Raw genomic sequence first — 17975 nt, 5'->3', positions numbered from 1 at the left:
TGTTTCGAGATAAAAGTTTCGCTAATTTGACATAGAACCTTTATTGGCTACTTTAGGCTGCTCAGCCCACAGTGTCATTTAAATTTTACAGAAAATGGGTTTGGTGTCTAATAAAATACACTATTTTCCACAATCTAATATAAATCCGAGCCCTTATCTTTGAAGCATAGCCTAAAAAATTTAATTCGATAACATGTATGTCACCCGAATGAAAATAACAACTGACATGAGACGCAAATCAATTAAAGTAAATTTTTTTGGACTAACACGTCTTATTACACAGTAGGTTGTCCACCAAAGAATCAGGATATATATAAAAAATGAAATTATTTTTTATATTGTTATTAAATTATGCATATTAAATTTATCGATCATATGAGAATGCACAATTAGTAATCTATCTTTTGAAATCTAAATTAATAAAAGCCGAATTGTCGTTGCGCCGAGTCGTCGTGGATCACCCCATACATTACCCCATTTTTCTCAAAATTAACTAATTTTACTACTAGTTACCTCAAACACCATAATTTATATTTCATACCTATTATAACTAGAGCCCTGCAAGGTAATTATTTTGGGGCCGAATCAGACTTTAAAGAAATTTCGCTGAGAGCATAAATTTTTTTATTCCAGCCCAATAAAATTATTTTAGAATTTGAGTTTAAATATTATAATATACAAGGAAAAATTAAAAATTATGTGTATTTATTCACAAGTTGCCACCTTAAATAGAAGTATATTTAACCACTAAAAGGGCTATAATTAATTTGGGAAATGGAAATTACGTAAATGAATGAATGACATCCCAACCCGAGTCCAGGCCAGAGAGGGCTCTAATTATTAGAGTTATAGACTATTTCTTGATCCAAAATGGTCGTAAGTAAAATATGGCAAAAATATGCATTTTTAGCTATATCTAAATATATTGGGGGTGGTTTAATTTTATATAAGGTGCTTACCAACAACGCTTATTTATTTCGAAATGTAAGGTTTAATATGGAGTGAGAACTTAACAACCTCTTTCTCATATTGTACTATTGAATACAAGATTCTATATAATATATAATAAACTTATAAAAAATACAACTAGATGTAAGGTAATTGTATTTATTCAAAAAGATCATAATTAATTTCTTAATTTAAATAATTTTTAAAAAAAATAATCATTTAAAAATATATTAATAATGTAGTACCGTATTATACATAAATAAGATTAAATTAGAATTTTGTGTAAATAATTAATAATTTTATATATCCATTATGTTGTCAAACAGTTGTTTATAACCAGAATCTTCTTTAATATAGGTCGTAGGTGGATTTGCATGTTCATTAATATTGGCTGCTTGAGTGGGAGATATCATTCTACTTGAATTTAACATATCTCTGTTTGAGGGCTTATAAACATTTGAAAATAAAAATATTCAAAACCAAAATTCGTAATAAAATAAATAAATCTACATGTCTAATTTAAGCATATGCTAGGATGAGAGCTTTAACTCAAATTGGACAAGGGCTAGAATTATTAGTCTTGTCATTTTATAGAAGAAAAAAAATTGTGAATAAATCTTTTCATATACATTCTAATAATTAGTATTATTGTGGTACAAATGTAAAATATACCCAGTAATTCTGAGGATCAAAAATTTTGTTCTCTCGTGGGATTTCTAGATTTATAAACCAATTTTTTATTTGTACCTTTATCTTCTTATCAGAGTTTAAAATGCTCTTCAAAATAAAAACCGGATTTTAATAAAATTTTATCTACAATTCTAAACCCTTTTAGTAAAAATTTTTTATGATTTTTGTGCATACATGATAAAAAAAATCATAATTATTTTAAACTATAAATAAAAGCTTTAATTTTATGATCTCCATAAAAATTTTGCTTAAAATTTTGGACAAAAAAATCTTTGAAATTTTTTTGATAAACTGTCTAATATCCTTAATTTTGTAGCGAAATTACTAAAATATCAAATCACCTATCAGTGTTACATAAGTTTATTAAGGATTTTGCTAAGTTGCTCTCCAATTTTTATTGAAAAGATTAACTATCTCTTTAGATATGTATTTCTGTGGTTTGGAAGATAGATTTCCATAGCAACTTGTCAAGAAAATTAAATTCCTGCTTTAGGATAAAAAAAAATCAATTAAAATTATGTTGATATTATGCCATTTCATACAGCCTAAGAACTATATATAAGAACTAAATATCAGGATATCATCAATTAACTGATCTCATCAATTCATTTATTATGATAAATAAAATTACACCTTCCAACAAGATAAGCTTCCTATTTTACAGTGAAATCTATAAAAAACCTTATTAAACAATAATATCAATTTGTTGAATTGACAACCATCTTCCCTATATCTCAATCCTAAAAACCTTTGAAGTTCGAATGAGAGCTTAAAAGGCAGGACCTAGAACAAAGGATCTTTAAAAAATAAATATTTTATGATAATTTTATTTTAATAATAAAAAAAATTACAAGATAAATTTTTGATTATAACTATTAAAAATATACATTAAAAATTGTATACCATATTATAAAAAATATAACAATATTTAAAAAAAAACTATTTAGATTAAGTCGGACTTAAAGATCGTGTATATAGATATACAGTTGGATCGGCAAACGATAGATATTCTTCTGTCGCAAGTAAAAACCCTCATTAGGATAACCTGCAATAAAACGTAACCGATGCCATATTGTTATGAATAAGGGCTTAGGATCCAAATGAACCATAGGCGCCTGAAACTACTGAAACGAACAATAGATTACTTAGGTGGCTAAATTATTGGTCTTTTTATTATAATATAATATATTATATCAAATTTTAATATTTTTTGTTGATAAAGAACGGTATTTTACAATTAGAATATTATATTTTTATAGCCATTTTTTACATACGTATATTTATGATAGTGGCGGAAACTATCGATTTTACATTTTAGGTTTTACAATCATTGAAACCATCCCTAAACATTCTCAAAATATTTATTCTAGCCTATTTTAACTAAAATTATAAAGGTTCTGAGATGAGTATTATAAAAATTATCACTTTTCTGATAGTTTTTTTTACAAATAATATTTTGAAGGTCAATTTATAAAATAAGATTTGCTCAAGAAGATTTTTTGGAGCTATAATCAAAAATGATTTCATCACAAAAATTTTTATTTTATCTTAAAAATCCCAAAAGATCTGTTCACAATAACAGAAATTTTTTACAAAAAGATTTTCAATTTTGTTGATCTTCAAAGAGTAAAATCTTGGAAGATTTTTGAGGAAATGGTATGACAATACATGGCATAAAGTTAGGTCATTTTTCAAGCTTTGATCCTTGATATCTCCAAAAATATGAGAGCTAAAATGCCAAAAATTTAACACCACTTTAGTAACAAGCACTTATATATAAAATTTCACAAAATCACAAGCGGTGGAGGGGACCGTGATCGATTGAAAATTGGATCACCCAGGATTCTGCGAATGCCCATATGTGGCATCGGAAGAGGTTAGAACATAGAATTTTTAACGTCTAAAATTGACGAAATTCAATGTCATCTTCCAGCAAAATTGAAATAAATATTTCCCAATTTTTTTATAAAAAGTATATTTTAAATTATTTCAACTAAAAAAATAATGTGTGAAAATCATTAAATAAACAGTAACTATTGCAGTTAAGTGACGTTGACCAGTTAAGAGCCAAAGTGAGATAAGTTTTCATGTATATTATTTATGTATAAAACTTGAGGAGTCATAAGAAGCTGTCTTAACTGTTGCTGATTGTTTTCTGCGTATGTATTGTTGATTTTACTGTTTGAAGGATTAGAGTTTGGATTTGGATAATTAAACAGATTAGTTTGTTTCTAAAAAATTACATAGAGTAACTATAAAAAATATTATATTACATTCATATTTTGTTGCAAATTTGGGTCCAAATTATTAGTGTTTTGAGTGATTTGTTTATAAGATTGTATAGGATTGACATTTAAATTATTTTGACCATTAGAAAACTGATTGGAGATCATAGATGGATTATTATAATGTGTATTCATCGTGGGTATTTGATTATAGTTTTTTTCAGTGTTTGGATAAAATAGGGATGGATTATAGTCGCTATTATATTTCGATTGATTCTGGTGAAATGCTTCATAATTTTATTATAATATATTGTCAGTTTTAATAATGTCATCATATTCAAAAAAATTCTCGAAACTGCTGTTAAGAATTACTCAAATTTTAATAAGTGGCATACCTTAGCTATATATAGCAGAACCTCCACATAATGATCATTCAAATGTGGTTCTTTATTGGTTACTTTATAAGTTATCAAACTAGAGAATTTTTTTAAAATGAATAGTTAATTAATGAAAAGGTGTTTATTTCATATTCTTTTATAGAATTTAAAAAAGAAATATAATCATAATATAGAATACAAATATTTTACATCCAATTTTAAGTAAGTATCAAATGTTTGTGATTTTATTAATTTGTATATTATCAATGACATTTATTTTAAAAAAATCTATGTGTAATTGTAGCCAAATTTCAAGGCATCTTTCTACTGCAAATGACTATTTTTCAAAATTTTTATAAAATATCTTCCTTTTTTGAAGTGGTGCAGGTTCGATTTCACTTTCGGAATCACTATCAGAACTCAAGATTTACAAAATTTTCTTTTAAATTTTTATACTGATCTTCCAATCCATTAGCAAAAAAAAATTTTTTAAACTTGGTTCTTCACATCTGCAATTATTATCCATTTATGAATTGAGTTGAATTTTTTAATAATATTAATCTCTGAAATATCTATCGTGTTTTCTTAAAATATCCAATAATTGTATCCTATTTTACTTTATCCCACTCTAAACTTATCCAAAAAACCAATATAAAAATTGAGCTACTACAAAGTTTACTAAATTAATATTTAAAAGGTTTTTGATAAAATGAGCAGGACAATTATCAATAAATGAGTTTGCTATGGTCACATTGTGTAGATCATATTTGGTAGTCAAAATAGAGAGGTGGTTAATATAAAAAAGAATACAATTTCAAAAGACCGAAGTAAAACGGTCACTATAAAGAGATAGTTATTAAGAGGTTTTACTAAAAAGAATATAAAAATGATGTATGGCAGAGAAAAGGAATAATGAGTGCTAATTGAGAAAAGTGTTTTTTTTACTTTAGAAAGGGGAATTAGCAAGTAGTAAAGCCACTGATTATAAGGTATGAGGAGGTAATCATAAAATAGCCAAAAATGTAAAGGAAAACGAATATAACTATTGGGAGATGGCCTGAAGGTATCCTGAATTCCGACGCTAGCTTGATTAATATTTCCGTATTCGGTGATGCCTTGGTTGGTAATTGGGGAACTTGTGATTGTCATGATCTGATTTTGTTGCTTCATTTGGGACTGCAAGTGCATTTGCCGCTTTTGAGACAGTATTTTTCGGATGCTATTAACAAACTCGACTTGATCTAAGGGAATAAGGCCTATAAAAGATTTTTTCTTTAGGCTGTACAACAGTATCATGACCCTTAAATCAATGACAGTGTTTGGGAACATAATGCAACCTGCCTTTAATTGATAATATTAAAAATAAAACAATATTAGCCAAATGCAAGATAAAAGTTTAATAATGATAATTTTAATTAATAAAAAATGCAACTAACTTAAACAATGAATAGTTTTTTTATTGGTAAAGTAAGAAAAGGGAATAGTTTATCTTATATTTTTGAGTTTAACGCTATCAATATAGGGTCATTCCATGACATATCGTTCAAAAAATGTTATTTTCGAACATCATACTTGAAAGTAAGGGTGTACCAATACCACTTTTTGGAGGCCGATCCGATATTCCAGATATTAAATTGATATCGGCCAATTACCGATCCGATATCATCTAATTTTGTATTCTGTAAAGATACCAATGGTTTTAATTTTTAATATATTTCTTATAGTATAACATCTATAATTTAACTATACCATAACATATGTCATTTAAATATATTATAATGATCAGTTATCGTTTATATTCAATTTAATTGCAATTCTAAATGTATATAAAACATTTTATTGATAAATCACTTATTTACATAATAAGTAATAACATTAAGCTATTTACATAATTAGTAATAAACAAATATATATGAAATTTGAAATAAATATTTAAAATTAATATATCGATATTTCTTTTTAGAAATACCAAAATTTCCAATTTATCAGAGATCAGTCTGCGGTGATGGGGACTATCAATATCACTTGCATCATTAAAAACAGATTCTGAAGAGATTATTGTACACATTTATAAACAGAATGCGAAAAAAAATAACAATATGGCAGAATGTTTATTAATTAATATTATTATTAAAAAAATTAAACACAAAAATGGATTTCGATTTTATTTATAAAAATAAATGGTTTTTAGATATAACTTTTTTTTTTAATTTTATAATATATTATTTTTTTAAAACGCCATTTTTTATCGGATAGGAAAATTTTATAATATTTGCTGATAACCGATATTTTAAAATGGATGAAATATCGGCCCGATCCGATATAAAATATCGGTACACTACTTGAAAGCGAATAAAATTGTAAAGTGGGTTGTATAACCAAAATTTTAGAAAGTAAGCGCGATCTTGTTTTAACAAATCTCATAAATTTTAAAATATTTCTGGTGTCAAATAATATATCATTTTTGTAGCCGATGATTGTTTTTAATTAAAAGATCATGTATTTTTTATTATCGGCTTTTCATTTAAAATTTCGAAAACATATGTGATTTTTGTTTTCATAATAAATATATATTAGAGACCTGATGAGATACCATTTATAAGGCTTAGCCCGGGTTTTTTAAAAAAAAACTTCGAGGCCTGGATTTTTTAATAAAAATTTTATTCGGCCCGGGTTTATGTTTTCAGGATCGACTCGTATTTTTAATAAAATAAAATTTCTGGCCCGGCCCGGATTATTTTTAATATATTATATTTATTTTTACTTTTATGGTGATTTAAAATAATTGGTTTTAAAATATACGGCCTGGTAAGGGTCAGAGTTGTTAAACGCTATTTTTAAAAGTAGCGCGCTACCGCTATAGCTATTTGTCAAAAAAAGTAGCGCGCTACCGCTTTCGCTATTTGTCAAAAAAAGTAGCGCGCTATTAGCTACTTTTTATAAAAAAAATTTTAGAAACAAATGAAACAAATTTTTTTTATTTATTTTTGCTTATAATGTAAATGTATAATAAATAATATATAAAAATCAACATTTATAAATATAAAAATATAGTTAGTTTAGATTATAAAAAAATAAGCAATATAAATAAATATTTATTTTATTTTGTTGCATTTTAATAATAATATTATTTCAATATTATCATCCCCAAGTCTAGAGCGACGATCAGTAAGCTTTGCTTTGCTAAAGCATATAAATAAGTTTTTACCTTCTGTTAAGTGTCCAACTATCTGCCGGTGTACATAAGATATATCTGATAACTCTACTATTAGAGCATCTTTCATCACTTTGAAGTTGTCGGCTATTTTATTCATAAGTGTCTGGCGACATAAAACTGTTGTGCCAGGGGATAAAGTTTTAATCATCATAGTAAATGATGGATTATCAACCGACAATGGCTGAACTGTGTCAATAATAAAATCAACAATTACTTTATCAGCCAATTTTTGTGAAATATTGGCATGTTTATTATCAGTTAATTTGGTTTGGATAGTATTTGTCTTTTTGAATGAAGATTCTCTTATACCAAAATTTTATATGTTTCTCTATTTCCTTATAGCAATTGGCGTGAACAGTCTAATAAAATAAATAATATTATAATGTAAAAATAACAATTTACCTTTAGGTGTTTCTTCAGGTTATAGCTACTCGATTGATTTGATGATATATTTTTTTTACATTTTAAGCACAGGAATTTGAATCCAGATTTTGTTTTAATATTTATTTTAAAAAATTTTTCAAATCTAGGGAATGGGAAATCGTTATTAGAGCTATTAAGTACATTTTCTTCCATTGAATCTTCCATGTCTGAATCACTTTCAAGGATTTGGATATCCATGGGCGATGCCATTTTAGATTATTAACACAGATTGAAAATATAAATTAAAAATATATTTAAATTTCAAAATTAAATAATAAATTATAAAAATTATAATTAATTATGATATTATATTTAAATTTTCATGTTTATACTTACATTCATTATATTTTTTAAAAGTAGCGAAGTAGCGCGCTAAAAAATTAAATAATTAAAAAAAAAAGTAGCGGCTATTAGCTATAGCTACCAAAAAAGATAGCGCGCTACTAGCGCGCTACTTTAACAACTCTGGTAAGGGTATTTTTTAGGGTTTATAAAAAATTAAAATACAACCCGACCCGGGCACATATATTGTGGCATCCCCCTCTTGTTTACTTTTGAATTTATATCTTATCATAAAAAATGGCCACTTCGAAATAATGTTTTTTGATTAAATCCATTGTATTTCAAAAAATAGCAAACAAAAACGAAAAATCGGAAACATTTTTGTTCCTTTTTTTTATCTTGAAATTAATTTCAAAACTTATAATTTATCTTAATTTGATGCGCGATCTACATTATTCTCACGGATATGTATGTCAGCTATTATAATTTGTCTTGATTTTGATTGAAATTATTTTTTATCCTAATAAAATGACTTACACTTTACGTATGCACCCCAAAATCAACCCTAACTGGTTGTGCGGTTTTCGTAGAAAGTCGTCCTTAATTAAAAACCAGATAAAACCAACCCTAACAGGGTCTGCGACTTTCGTCATAAGTCGTCCATAGAATATTTCGTTTAATTAGTTTTTTAGATTCTTGGCCAATGACTATACCCCGATGATCAAGCCATCGACAGTAGTCCATACCTTCTCCGTTCCATTGTTCATAGGGTCTGCGTGCCTGACCCCGAATACCTCAATGTAAATCATATAATATAAAATTTAATGCTTCATTACTTAAATTGAAATGGTGTGGTCAATATGAAAAAAATAAAATAACAAAAATATTTCTTTATTAAATGTATACAATTATAATAATATTACACCGTAATTAATATGTAAAAATAATCAATAGTAGTTTTTAAAATGAAAATATACTTAATGCCTTTAATAAAAATTGCAACAGAATGCAAATACAATGCATCCCATAAAATAAACTCTTATATCGACAAAATGGAGTATAAATAACTTAAAAATAAGATTTTATTTTATGTTTCAGTAGGGAAGCCCCCCAAAAAAACAGGACTCATTGACATTTTTATTTTTGGATGTAAAATTTTATTGAATTATGTACACCATTTATTTTTATTGAAAAACAACAATAAATTATTAGCGTTATCTATAAAGCATTTATTTATTTTAAACCAGGGACCCTGAACAAGGGCATTAAAGGAGAATAAAAAAATAAAGCTTGTTTAAAAATTGATTCTGCTAAACGATTAGATCGAAGCATTCTGGGAATAACTATTCAGTATGTTCGAGATAATATTATCGTATTAAGAAATTTGGAGATGAAAGAAATAGCTATAGGAGATGATATGATTTTAGAAACCCTAAATAAATTTGGCATTACATACATTAAACAACCTATACACTATAACAATCAATAATGGTACAGATTTAATCAAGTCTAATAGATTATTAAATGAATCTGTGGAAGGGGAGAATTTCGATGAAGACAATATAAATGATGATATAATAAAGCAGATCTGGGCCAGATATTGAAAGATTCTCCATAAGTTTATAGCATTAGATGTGTAGCACATACACTAGCCATTTTTTAAAGACAAGTTATGCAAAATCGAGTATTGACCGAGCAAGGCAAGTGATAAAATTTTCAAGAAGTCCAACGATCCTTAGAATCTTGAAATCACTGAAAAAACCTATGGCAACAATTGATTGTACAAGATTGTATAATCGGTTTACGATATACTGGATCGATTGTTTAATTTGAAAGATTTTTGTATGGACTTACAACATAGGAAATTATTCTTGAGGAAACAGAATGGGATTCAATTGTTAACATAAGTGTAATTTTGAAACCACTTAAGATGACAACCTTGAGGGTGCAATCGGAGCTCCTATTTTTATGGCATTTGGGTAAAATGCCGTTTAGAATTGGAAAAAATGGATACTTATTTAAATAATATTCTATATGCATCACTATATTTAGACCCCAGATATCAAATCCTATTAACCATTGATCAGGAAGAGGTTGCTAGAGCTCAATAAACGGAATTATGAGAAAAATCATTAAATTATAAATTATTGATCAGCATTAATTTCAGCTACAAATGATCTTGATAATGATTTTGAAGAATTGTTATTAGAAAAAGAAAAAAAATTAAATTAACACAGCATCATAGGCAACAGATTCCAATTAGCTCATTATTAGAAATTTTTCACACATTAAAATTTTTTAATAAGGATGCAAAATTATACACGTTGGCGAAAATTGTTCTAGGTGTCCCAGCAATACAATACATTATATATATTATATTAAACTTTTATAATTACTAGGTTAGCGTTGACCGATCATTCTCATCATTAAAATTTATATTTTCGGACTTACATGGAAATCTTAATGACGATATTTTAGAAGTTATGATAATTCGCCTAAATAAAAATGTTATATTGTATTGTAGTATTATATGATATATAATATATTATAATTATGATGATATAGATTATTTTTATGGCAATACTAATTAAAATAAATTTTAAAAAAAATGATGTTTCTGTTATTTTAATTAATTTTAATAAGTCATTATTGACCTCCGAACCATGAACTCGAACCGGGTTCAGAGATTTTTCACTGTACCCAAACCCGAACCAATTTTTTCAGAAGGAAGGTTCAAATATCTGATTTATCTATGGTATAAATTAATATATAAAGGAAAAGCTTCTATATTTTTTTAATATATTTTAAAAAAATAAAAAATTTAAGTTATGAAAACACGAGGCATGTTTTAGCCAATCATTTTATATGAATTTTATCTTATAAAAAACAAAAAATATAATAAATATACAATTATTATTCATTATAGATTTAATCACATTTATTACAAATAAAAAAGGTATTAAAAAGCTAAATATGTATTTTAGTGTTATTATTGAATGGTTCGGAATTAAGCCAGAAAAAAAACAAAGCAAATAATGATAATCAAAAGGCAATCGTTCTTCAAATGATGAAAGAGATGGTTCCCATTGACAGCTTTAGCCTTTAATACGAATTTAAGTTATGGGAGATATATTAATCTATTTAATAAACTAAATATTACTGGGTACCATAAATTTTTAAAAAGGAATGAGGATTTCCAAGAGCGATATATTCATAGAGCTGTATTTAATCTCATAGGAAGCTAAATTAACAGAATATTTAATTAAAGGATCAAGACTATTTTCAAGATTATGCTCTAAACAAGTATTTTAATTCTTTATTATATCATAAATTCTCTGTTTAATTTTGTTATAATATATAAAATTGTACCATGGTATGCCAACTTGAGACTTTATTATGAATTAATATTAAAAAAGTTTAAAGTAAGAATTTTAGTAAGGCATAAAAATCATATTTAATTTTGTATTATATTTAAATAATTTTAAATGATGATGCTAAGTATATATTAATTTTAAAATGATAATGCTATGTAATATTTTTAATTTTTTATACATTTATTTGGCATGTCAAAAATGACATTTTTATATAAATCAATTTTTTATAATTATACCATTCAATTTTCATTAAAAAATCCGAAATATTTATAAAATACAAATTAAAGCCGATACAAGGTTAACCATCCTATTGAAAACAATAGCAACTTAATTTTTTAAATTGCTATCCTATAAAATTACAAAAGTGGAGATAGAATATTCTAATTCTCAGGATAGATATGATAAAATGGAAATTTTTTATACCATTTAGGATTAATATTAAGTTTAAGCAACTTTTGTAAAAAAAAAGTTATTAGTGAAAATGTAAAATTTTAAAGTTACTTTTGGTATGTTAAAATTTCTCATAAATAAGCAATTTTGTGTGAAACATTACATATTTGGCTTAAATTATAAATCTCAAAGTTATTAGTTTCTAAATTATTTAGGAAGAAACTAGCTGCCCTGGGATAACATTAATCCCTGACCCATGGCTCTTATAGTTCGATTATTTGGGTAATATTAATTTTAAACATATTTATCATATATAAAACGCTTAATATATTTTCAAGAATTATGGTCAAAGCACCGGAGGTTCACGGAATGGCCCTAAGTTTATTAGGGATAAAGCTGATCATAAATTTTTTCTACGTTTCTTATTGGCATATCTAAGAGTGCAAAATATTATTATCAGAAACCTGCAGGCCCGGCCCTAAGCACGGCCCGGGTACCAGGGCCGGGCCGTATTTTAAATTTTTAAAATATACCGGGCCGGGCCTAAAAATTTTTTTCATGAATTTTTATATTGGTCAATTAGATATGGTTATAATGATTATATATAGTTATGATTAATATAATGTTTGGTGAAAGTTAACACTAGCTAACACTCTATTACATAATAAAATTATAGTTTTCCTGCCATGGAATAAATACGCAAACGATTAAATACATTATTATATAATATATAATATATGTTATATTTTTTATTAATTAAAATATCATTTTTATTTTTTTTATAAATACATAGTATATTCTCAAAATATTATTTACACAAATTTTTTATAGTATCAATTTGTATGATATAAATATTTGTTTAGAATAAAAAAAAAATATGTTATAGTGTTGTTAAACGGCTCGTTTTGAGTCGATTTAAAAATGGCTAACTCAGTTTTTTATCCAGAAAAATATTATGCAAGCCTGAAAATTTTGCTCATAGAAGGAGCAAATATCTAGACATATAATATCGAAATTTAGAGGCTTAGTCAATATTTTTCTGGCTAAAATATTGTTAGCCGTTTTTAAAAATCGGTTCAAAACGCGAGCCGTTTAACAACATTAGCTAATATACTTGCTTATTAAATGATAATACTCGCCGAAAAATATGATAAAATACGAAATAATGAATTTTTGTATATACCAGGTCGAATATAATTTTAAAATTCCGAGAAAATTTTTTTTTTAAATATCCGGACAGGGCCTAAAATTTTTAAACCCGGGTCGGGCCGTAAAAAATTTTTGAAAAAAAATCCAGGCCGGGCCGGGCCAAAAATTTTTTAATCTGGGTCGGGTCGGGCCGTACAAATGGTAACCTCTCTGATTATTATTTTATATATAAATTGGGTACTTTATAAAAACGAATTTAATTTTTTAAAATAATGTATATATTTATATCTCGGATCAAAAAATTGTCGCTAAACATATGTTAGTTGCAATGTGTTATTTTTGCGACTTTAAATCATTTTTTTTTAAATTTTAATTTTACCAGAAGTGTATTCCACATGTTTTGAATACCCCTATGAATTTTAGACAATATTGCCATGAACTTATGGACTCAATATAATTTATATTAGTTTCACAATATATTTTTTATAAATATAATAAATGACTCAAAAGTTATGGAATATTGTCTACAATTCTTATGATAGGTATTATTAACATGATGGAATACATTTCTGGTAAAATTAGATTTTTAAATTTTCAAAAAAACGAGCTCAAAATATGATTTAAAGTTGAAAAAATAACACATTGTCGGAAAAATCACATTCCGGCTAAAATGTATAAAAAACATATATTATATAATTATAGAGTAAATAAAAAAAAAAGAATTATGTATATAAAAAAATGACTACAAAGCTTTTTTTATAAAATAGTGGATAAAATTGGTGATTAAAAAAGGACTATAAAAATAATAAATGAATCAATACTATATTAATAAAAAGGCGGAAAATTTTTTGTACCTCATTAAATTTAAACAATATTATAATTTGATTTTCATAGGAGTTTAATATGCCAAAAGATTCAGGATTAACATAACAAGTAAAATTATTTATAATAATAAAATTTAGCCACCTCTTAATAGTCAAATCGCATTTATCATTTCTCTTTCCTTTATATAATATCAAAGGAATCTACTAATATCGGAAATGTTCAAAATCCAAATTCTATGTAATCAAATTGGGTTTTTTTTGATGCTTTAGTCGATAGTGTATCGTCTGATCTTTTAATTATGTTTTGAGTATTATTCCTATCATTTAATTTTTTTGAATATATCCATTACTATGTTTTTGTTATACAATTAGGGAATAAATTTATTGAAGAATTTATGTCAATTTTATATCAAATCATCCTTATGCAATGAAAAAGCTTGCCAAAAATAATGCATCTGCTTTTTACCTTCATTTTAAATTGTCAGAAATTATAAAAAGGCTTCTTGGAGTTGATGCCTCTGGAATATCGGTATCAATTTTAATATGGTATCTGAAGTCAAGTTCCAACATTTGATTTTGGTTTAAATCTGTTCATCATTAATTAAAGAGTTTGATGGAATTATAATTATATCTCTTTACTTAATTTATTCTAAATTTGAGCAAATTCTTGCTCAATCGTTAGAAACATATTCATTTTTTTCATTAAAATAATAGACGGCTAATAGGAATCCAAACAAAATGTATAAGAAATGAAAATGAATAATTATTATGAAAAAATTATCCCAACCTCAAATTTTCGCAATGCTTGAAAGCTTCTCTGGGGCATAAAATATTTGAAATTTTTTCTTTGTATATTAATGTACTAAACTAAATGGATAATTAAAACTTCTATCCAAAGCATACTTAGTAGTACAATAAAAAGCTAATTAAAATACTAGCAAATTTTTTTAAAATCGTTTTTTATATTTTTAAAAATAATGATTTAAATCATGATTTCTATTTTTAAAAAACCATGGATTTGTGATTTTTATTCATAAAATTTACTGATTTCTTGATTTTTATTTAAAAAAATTATTGAGTTTTAATTAATTTGATTTAAATATGCCAACCCCAAGTTTTGAGGCTCGAGTTAATTTATTTAGGCGATTTCAAAAATGAGCTATACCTTCAAAAAAATACCGAGGCTCCAAAGGCTTAAAATATGGCAATTACTCAACTATATTCTTAAATACTAATATTTTTTAATGTATTTTGGAGGGAATATTGATGTCATATTTCATGAAAATTTGTATCAAAATTAAAATTGTTATTTTTAAGTTGACAGTGATTTAAGAATTTTCGCAAGTTTTTTTATTTTACTATAAAACGTATTCAAGCATCCTTGCATTAAATAATTAAATCCAAACAGGTTGTCAATTTGTAAAAAAATAATATTTAAATTTAAAAATAAGTTGCTATAAAATTTGAATGATCGAAATTATACATAAGTGAGAGAAAAAATTAGAAATATTTCTAGAGCTTAACAACCCTAAATATAATACTTAATAAGTAGGCATGAGAAGGCATTGTGCTAAAATCTTAAAGTTACAGGGTTTCCCATTCAAAAAAGGAAAAGTTTTAATCATAAAAGGAAAAGGTCCGATCAAAAAAGGAAAAAGGTCAATCATAAAAGGAAAAGGTTCAATCAAAAAAGGAAAATTCCCAAATAAAAAGGAAAGAGTCCGATCAAAAAAGGAAAAGGTTCAATCAAAAAAGGAAAAGGTTCAATCAAAAAAGGAAAAGGTTTAATCAAAAAAGGAAAAGGTTCAATCAAAAAAGGAAAAGGTTCAATCAAAAAAGAAAAAGTGTCAAACAAAAAAGGAAAAAGTCCAAACAAAAAAGGAAAAGTGTCAATCAAAAAATCCCAAAAGGAAAATCGTAATTTTTTTAAATTTTTATTATTCCTTCTAAATTTATTTCTAAATTTTTGCGATTTCTTTACGTTTTTTTTCTTACTGATCTTTTCTCAATTTATTTCTAACTTTTTGCGATTTTCTTTACTTTTATTTTTCTTACTATATCTTCTCTCAATTTATTTTTCTTCTCATTTTTGATAATTCTTTTGTATTTTTAAAAATAATTTATAAATTTAGGTCCATTTTTTAACAACTCTTTACGTTTTTTTTCATCATACATACAATATTCTTTTTATGAATTTTTCATTGTAATCTTTTACATACATTTCTAACCTTTTCAATCACTTTAAGTCATTTTCAATCTTTATTTTTTGAGCATTTCTCAATTTTTTTAAAATTATATTTAATGTTTTTGGCAGACAATATAATTACAATTGCTAAATTAAATTAATCGTTGGGTTATAATGAACCTTTTTAAAATTAAATAAGTTTGAACTGTAATACCAAACAATATGTAAATTAATAAAATATAATCATTTTTAAATTCTTATTTTTAAAATTATCAAAAATGAGAAGAAAAAAAATTGAGAAATGTACAAAAAAATAAAAATTAAAAATGACGAGATTGAAAAGGTTAAAAATGTATGTAAAAGATTACAATGAAAAAATCATAAAAAGAATATTGTATGAAAAAAAAACGTAAAAAATTGTTACAAAAATGGACGTACATTTATAAATTATTTTTAAAAATACAAAAGAATTATCAAAAATGAGAAGAAAAATAAATTGAGAGAAGATATAGTAAGAAAAATTAAATAAAGAAAATCGCAAAAAGTTAGAAATAAAGGAATAATAAAAATAAATAAAAATTGACAAGAAATTTTAAAAAATTACGATTTTCTTTTTTTGAATGGGAATTTTCTTTTTTTGATTGACACTTTTCCTTTACTTTTGGGAATTTTCCTTTTTCGATTGACACTTTTCCTTTTTTGATTGGACCTTTTCCTTTTTTGTTTGACACTTTTCCTTTTTTGATTGGACCTTTTCCTTTTTTGATTGAACCTTTTCCTTTTTTGATCGGACTTTTTCCTTTCTTGTTGGGAATTTTTTTGATTGACACCTTTCCTTTAATGATTGACCCTTTTCCTTTTTTGATCAGACCTTTTCCTTTTATGATTGAAACTTTTCCTTTTTTGATTGGGACTTTTCTTTTTTTGAATGGGAAACCCTGTATTAAAAATAAATATGAGATCATAATTGTAAAAAATAAAACGGTGTTTTTAATATTCATAAACACAATGTAAGTTACATAGTTGGAACTATCAACCGTGTTTTGTTATATGATGTGTCAAATTTTTATGAATAAAATATTTTTGGTGGGTTTTGGCACCGATCAAATTGTAAATTCATTATTAAGATGGGGGCAGATTAAGGAGGATATGTTACCCGCTGCCTATGTTATTGGGATTAGGCGGTAACCTAAAGGGATGTCTCAGCATCAATGACTTAGAGGTCAAGTCCTGCTGTTAATAAAATTTAGGGAAGATATAGAGATATAGTGTAAGCAAGCGAATAAAATTTAAGGACATTTGTGATTTTGCTAAAAATATGAATTAAAAATAATTAGGACTGCACAGACTCTGAATATCGGTATCGAGCCGATATTGGTTTTATTTTAAATATCATTCTTATGCATTGACACATTTTTACAATATGTATAATATTTTAAAGTATTTTTAGAAATAAATAAAAAAAGAAATAAATTTTGCACATAATTCTTTTTTTAAATATTTCTCCATTTTTAACCCGAAATTTGGAAACATTTTATTGATAAAGAATCATCTCCTATAACAAAAATAAAATGACCTTATTCACGAAATGACAAAAAAAAATCTTTTAACAATTAGTTTACGTTAAAATTTAGAAAGGAAATAAAATAACTGATGATAAAATTTTAAGAAATGAAACAAACAATAATAAACATTCTTACTAAAAAATAATAATTGGAAAAACATTGATTATATCTAGATACAATGAGGAAGATGATGGCTATAAGATCATCAACTTTCTTCCACAGTCAAAAGTATTTGTAAGGTAATTCGATTAGAGTATTTATTTCCAGATTATCAGATACTTAAAATGATATTTCTCTGATGAGAATATTTATGTGCCGATTCATAT

At 25.6% G+C, this 17975-nt stretch overlaps 1 protein-coding gene across 5 annotated transcripts in view; it reads right to left on the bottom strand.

Annotated features, from left to right (window-relative positions):
* Positions 1 to 1171: 1171 nt before the first annotated feature.
* LOC135925975 (mediator of RNA polymerase II transcription subunit 25-like) overlaps positions 1172 to 17975 on the bottom strand; it is a 40621-nt gene continuing 23817 nt past the window's right edge. For 4 of the 5 annotated variants that reach the window (XM_065461589.1, XM_065461590.1, XM_065461591.1 and 1 more), the window contains 4 exons: positions 5284 to 5581; positions 3912 to 4150; positions 3750 to 3869; positions 1172 to 1394 (listed from right to left, as the gene is read on the bottom strand). In XM_065461589.1, the coding sequence (XP_065317661.1) occupies positions 1248 to 1394; positions 3750 to 3869; positions 3912 to 4150; positions 5284 to 5581 (804 nt within the window). In that variant the 3' untranslated portion in view covers positions 1172 to 1247. Of the gene's footprint in view, positions 1395 to 2093; positions 2805 to 3749; positions 3870 to 3911; positions 4151 to 5283; positions 5582 to 17975 lie in introns of those variants that run through there. The other variant, XM_065461592.1, reaches the window with a different exon arrangement.

Source organism: Gordionus sp. m RMFG-2023, chromosome 3 (assembly GCF_954871325.1).
Source record: "Gordionus sp. m RMFG-2023 chromosome 3, tfGorSpeb1-WG-v2, whole genome shotgun sequence".
Lineage (NCBI taxonomy): Eukaryota > Metazoa > Nematomorpha > Gordioida > Chordodea > Parachordodidae > Gordionus > Gordionus sp. m RMFG-2023.
This window is presented reverse-complemented; position numbering and strand designations above follow the sequence as displayed.